The sequence below is a fragment of the Chaetodon auriga genome, chromosome 3 (genome assembly GCF_051107435.1).
Source record: "Chaetodon auriga isolate fChaAug3 chromosome 3, fChaAug3.hap1, whole genome shotgun sequence".
Taxonomy (NCBI): Eukaryota; Metazoa; Chordata; class Actinopteri; order Chaetodontiformes; family Chaetodontidae; genus Chaetodon; species Chaetodon auriga.
The window spans coordinates 14,914,839-14,920,838 of record NC_135076.1 but is presented as its reverse complement, the minus strand read 5'-3'; the positions used below and the strand labels follow the sequence as shown (position 1 = coordinate 14,920,838).

Here is a 6,000-nt window from a genome sequence, read left to right as displayed (position 1 = left end):
CACTGTATCTAAGACAGGGTATTATACTCTCTGCTCACCACTTTCATCTGTATCTACTTCTTACAGTTTGAACTGAAGGACTCCTGTTCTTGGGTCTTGTTTACATCAGTCACACCATGCTGTTTGTGTCACTCCACCACCTTCTTTGTTTTGCTTTGTGAGTCATAGCTCCGTATGCTGGGTCCTGCAGTATTTTTAGAGCCAGTGACTGTTTACATTAGATCTTCAGTACAGAAAGCAGAGGTAGGTGGGGGGAGAGGTGTGTATGCGTGTGTTTGTATCTCTGTTTGTGTGTGAAGGGGGTGGGGGTGGAGGGGTGGTTTCCTGGTTATGAATAGCAAGTGTGTGTTGATTATAATTTAATGATCTTGGTGTGTGTGTGTTCACTCATGAGCACAAACATGCACACACACACACTCATAACAGACATGCATGCTCAGACCTGTATGCAAACACACCAGCATGGAAATCCTTCGCATATCCCATATACCAGGCATCCACATGGTAATGTACACACATACAACCTGCAACACACACACACACACACAAAATAATGCACAGAGGCTCCTCATTAAATTAAAAATGAGAGACAATGATTTTTACGCTTTAATCACTCGCTGCATGTAAACGTTTATTTCATAGCCAACAAAGTTGCTGCTGAAAGGGTAGTGTGTGTGTGTGTGTGTGTGTGTGTGTGTGTGTGTGTGTGTGTGTGTGTGTGTGCGCGTGTGTGTGCGTGTGTGTGTGTGTATGTGTGTGTGTGTATGCGCCAATCAGATAAATCCAAACTTGGAAGTGAAACGTGGCACAGGATTAGTCCAAAGTTTGAGTCATGGTGTCGGCATGACTTCACTTCTCTTTTGATGAGACTTTCACCACCTCAAACTGCAAACCGTCTCCATGTCAGTAAGCTCCTGGGTGACTCTCTCTCTCTCTCTCTCTCTCTCTCTCTCTCTCTCTCTCTCTTTGCTGTTTGCTTGTCTGTTGTCTGTCTTTTTGAGTTCAAACCTACTGACCTGTCTTTTACCCTTCCCGTCTTCCTCTTTGTCCCTCATTACATTTAATCACAGCACTCACTCTCTCTCTCTCTCTCTCTCTCTCTCTCTCTCTCTCTCTCTCTCTCTCTCTCTCTCCATACAGGTTAATCATTCCAGCAGTGCTATCTTGCCAGAGAAGACCTTATCAGTCTCTCTGTGTGATTTTATAACCTAACCTGCACCCCCTCCCGAGCCTCCTGGCCCTACTTGTCCTCTTCCCTTGTCATCCTCTGACTCCACCCACTACTGGCTGCAAGTTACCCAGCTTCAGCGAATCACAGCCTAACATTAAGAGTATGTTGCTGATTGGTGGAAGCTCCTGCAGCCTGTCAATATAGTGGTTGATGTGCTGGTCACCAAATGATGATGAAAAAGAATCTACATCCGTGTGTTTATGTGAAGGGATTCTAGGTCAGGCTAGTTTCAAAATAAAAGTTCACAGCAAGTTTAGTGTATTTAAATTGAGTGTATTTTCTTTTCCAATTTTAATGTATTGCATCCCACCCTTGTGCTGACTCCAGGTGAATGTGAGAAGGAAATTATTCAACAGGGGTGAAATAAATGGGATATTTCTGGTAAGGAGACATTAAAGAAACTCTGTGTGTGTGTGTGTGTGTGTGTGTGTGTGTGTGTGTGTGTGTGTGGACCTGATCTGGCCAGGTGAGCTTGATTATAGCTGATGCTGTATTTTCAGCACAAAGCACTTGTTAACTGAAACATTTGTTTCCATTGGATTTCTAAAGCCTTATATCCAATGTTGTCTTAGTCATATAAACTTTTAGAGGGCAAATTTTATTGAAGTGGTTGAAATAACATCTGGCTCACACATGAGGATATTTGAAAAGAGGATGAAAAGCTAACACAAGCGTTAGTGTGACTTTAGAGTCTCCTGGTGATAATGTGGTATAGTTTCAGTTGATCACCAAAGCTCCAGGATGTGTTCTGCACATAATAAAGCATATTTATGTGTAGCTGCATTTCAAGTGATGCTGTGGAAATGAAATGCAACAGGTCAGTGTGTGTCTGTTTTTAGACAAGGCCTGTGGTTTTACACTTTTGTTCTGCCAGCTTTCCTCTCTCTCTCTCTCTCTCTCTCTCTTTTTTTTTTTTTTTTTTTTTTTTTTTTTTTTTTTTTTTTTGGCTGTATTTGTGCTGCTTTTCAATACAGGTTTAGAGGACTGGGCGGGGTGTATCGGGTGAGTAGCCCGATAAATATAGAGAGAAAATCATAACCATTTTTCTAAAGGTTTCTCTTGGAAATTAAATGCTGTGCTTACAAATTCCAGACACAATAAAAAAGGACGTGAAAGTGCGTTGAGGAATTTATTTAAATAATGTAATGAATGCAAAAGTCTAATAGAAAAAATTGTTTTATTTTAGGATCTGAGGGTTTATATTCCCCTCATGTGCTTGGTGGTGCATTTTCCTTCTCTATTACTAAAATATTATCTTACAGGTTGATATTAAATTAAAATGTGTATTTCTCTGGGCTCGTTTTAAAGGGGTCCTTTTGTTATTCTTAACTACTGGACACGACTGAGTGTCCACGTGTGTGTGTGTGTGTGTGTGTGTGTGTGTGTGTGTGTGTGTGTGTGTGTGTGTGTGTGTGTGTGTGAGTAGCTCGCCCTCTGCGACCCTTCAGGTGTGTCTGGTGGTCCGCCCCGTGACTTGTCTGTGTCTCCCCCTGCTCGTGGTCGCCGGCTCAGACCGAAGATGAGGATACACAGTGTTTAACTGAACTGAAATAAGGGTGCGTGTTGAAGCGCGTGGAGAAGGGGCTTTATGGGGACGTAGACGCATAATTATTATCATTTCATATTTGTGTATTTCACTTGGAATAGGCTAAATAGCCCGAGTCTGACGTCAGATCACTAATTGATCCCTGCTCAGCCAATTACTGATAATAATTCAGAGGCGAAGGTATAATTTATTGCGTAAGGGGGATGATTTGATACGAAAAATAAAGGCCGTTTTAAGCCTGAGGCCGGCGATGCTCACGTTTTCACAAAACTGAACAAACAAACCCAAAAGCCACCAATGCTACAGAGATTATTTTACATCTTTTTATTCATATGGGTCTCATACAGAATTCACTACGTCCTTCACCTGCATTTAAAATGGGATAGCCCTTTTAGAAAGAAAGAAAGAAAGAAAGAAAGAAAGAAAGAAAGAAAGAAAGAAAGAAAGAAAAGGATTGTTACGTTGTATTTGACCATGTCTTATGACTTTTTAATGATCATGGGGGGACGTCACTACAGGCTCCGTTAGACACAGAGAACATAATGAAAAATAATTGATTATTGAGGTTAACTAAACATTGGGATAACATGGATACAACAGGCAGGCTGTACAAAGTTGGGGGGAAAAAAACAACAACTTTACATTGTAGAAGCGTGTGTGCCCGCTTTCGTGTGTGCGTTCGTGTGCTGCATTGCGCTCCTTTTAGAACACGCTCCAACCCACATACCTTGCGCGCTGCCTTTGCGCTCTGTGCGCTCATGGGGAGTCTGCTCTCACATGCAGTTGCATCACCTAGCTTGATTTCCTTGTTCTCTCGCCGCTTTTAAAGTCCATCATTAACGCGATTAATCAGCTGAGATTTTGGAGAGATGGAACTGGAGGGTTTGAGGCGATGTTTCCCGGTCTCCTCGCCTGATTGGACCTGGGAAAGATGATGTCAGACGACCGCATGCGCCCCGGATTGGAGAGAGCGGAGTAAACAAAGCCGCGAGGAGGAGGAGAGGTCTCCACATCTCCAGACAGTCCGACCGACACACCGAATCCGTCTTTACGCACAGGAGAGGGCGGCCCCGGCGGCGCGTACACGTCTGCTAAAGGCTGAAAGTAAAACTAACAGCCGCACTTTAACGGGTGACGTCTTTTTCCAAAAAGACTTTTGGAAAAGCTAAAGGGAAACTTACCATCGTCTTCTAACTCGGACGCTGTGCAGTTTTCTCGTTTGAGTAAGAGACTGATTCCCAAACTCAGCGCGCAACTGTTCGAAAAGTAGGCTGTCGAAGGAATCACTCGTGTCAGTTCTGCGTTATTATCGCTGTTCGTCGCGCAAATGCAATTATGAGAAATTAAATGAGTGAAGTCAAATCAGAGCAGACGCGCACCGGCTGTGCAGCCCGGCCGTTGGGAGACAGAATCGTTTGAATCAGGCTTCACATTCAGAGCATTTCCCGATAACTGGAAGACAGAGAGAGACAGAAAGGGAGAGATTAAAAGCTATAAAGCTATTTGGGACACTCTGAGGCGTGTTTGTGGGAACGTGTGTCTCTCACGTCCAGGTGTCCCGCCGAGCGGTGCGGAGTCTCCAGCTCAGGCCGGCAGCGCTGACATGCTGCCCAAAGTCGAGACTGATTCCCTGGGACTCTCTCGATCGTATGGGGAACAAGGGCACATGCCAAGGAATATGCAAGGTAAGAGCTGTCATTCCATTTCCACCTCTTAAAACTGCAGTGTAGATTCATACGCTTCCACTTCAGTCGACTTATGGGACGTTATCGGACTGAAAGTCCTCAGTGCGTGCCTCAATGTCACCAAAAGTTTTGAACGCGCTTATACCCGACACACTTCTGCGGACAGTGTAGGCTAATGACCGATGACTGTCAATGTAGGCTATTAATGACTGATGAACGTGTAAAACCATTAGAATGTCATTGGTTTAGAGAGAGCTTTGAATTTCTACAGTTGTGGTATTACGGTAAGTTTCCGTTACATTCTCTCAATCTTTACTCGGACATTATAATTACAAAGTATGATTGCAGATCAAACTTGGAAACACTTCTGTAAGGTTTGGCTCGTGATCAAACGGTGATTGTACTCAGCTGTCACTCACGCTGGAAGTGTGCGGGCGCCCGGTGCGTAAAAGCGGCGAGACGGAGCAGAGGAGACCTGTCTGTGTACTGACGAGCAGAACTGATGCGTGATTTAGTCTGTAGCCAAAGAGCAGTTAAGACAGAGCTGTTGATAATTTATCAGGAAGGGGGAAAAAATATGCAGAGTATAATTGTAGAGATTTAATTTCGTTATTGACCTCGGGACAGTAAACTTTAGGGTACGAAGTCTTTTAATTCTGCTCTGATTTATACTTTATGGACACTGTAAAATGGTTGTAAATCTGTGAAAAATAAATCTAAATTAATTTAGATTTTGTTACGTTCTTAACTAATTTCTGCTTTGTAGTTTCTAAAATGTTGGCCTAAAAATGAAATGCAATTTCAAAAGCAGATTGAACTAAATTAGAAAGGGCAGCCAAATGTCGCTTCTGTGATTCCGTATTTATACATGTGCATTTATCTTTTTTGACCATTTTTCCATCTCACAAATGATGTCAAGATTTCGACAATAATTACTTGAGATCCTTGAATGTGTGAAATTAGGTTTCTAAACTGTGCCGCTTTGACTTAGAAAAAAAGTTTGCAGATTGAGCACATATAATAAAAATCCCTGCGGCATAACGTTAAAATTATCTTTTTTTTAATGTATCGGTTTAAATCTGTTTAATTTAAAGAGGGACCGACTCTTGTCGAGATGAACTCACGATTCCCCCCTCCGCCCCCCCCCCCATTCCCCTGATGCCTTTTCACAGCCATATAAGCGGGCAATCAATTAGCCCGGTCCTGGTTTATGACACGCTGATAACATATACTCAAGACAAGGGTTGGCTTGTTAGAGAGCCTGTTATCTACTTTTACGCATGGCTAAAACAAGGTAGCTCGGACTGGAAAGCCTCTCTCTCTCGGACTCATCGGCGTTTTTGACAAATGTTATACCTTTTTTGGACATTGCATGAGCAAGTGGCCGTCGAAGTGAGAGCGACCAGGTGAGAGACTTCGTGGACCGGTGTGTTTCTGCACCTTCTAAAGCAGTGGAACCTGCACACGCTCTGTTTGCGCAAACCTCCGCTTGTTTATGAAGCAGGCATGCAATCCCCCGCATGTTGACACCAAAAAAA

General features: G+C 43.2%; 1 protein-coding gene across 2 annotated transcripts in view; it reads left to right on the top strand.

Annotated features, from left to right (window-relative positions):
* The first annotated feature begins 3,836 nt into the window (after nt 1-3,836).
* Nucleotides 3,837-6,000, top strand: part of nr5a2 (nuclear receptor subfamily 5, group A, member 2) — a 69,815-nt gene continuing 67,651 nt past the window's right edge. Inside the window, exon 1 of one of the 2 annotated variants that reach the window (XM_076727201.1) lies at nt 3,837-4,462. In XM_076727201.1, coding sequence (XP_076583316.1) covers nt 4,381-4,462 — 82 coding nt within the window. In that variant the 5' untranslated portion in view covers nt 3,837-4,380. Of the gene's footprint in view, nt 4,463-5,915 lie in introns of those variants that run through there. The other variant, XM_076727202.1, reaches the window with a different exon arrangement.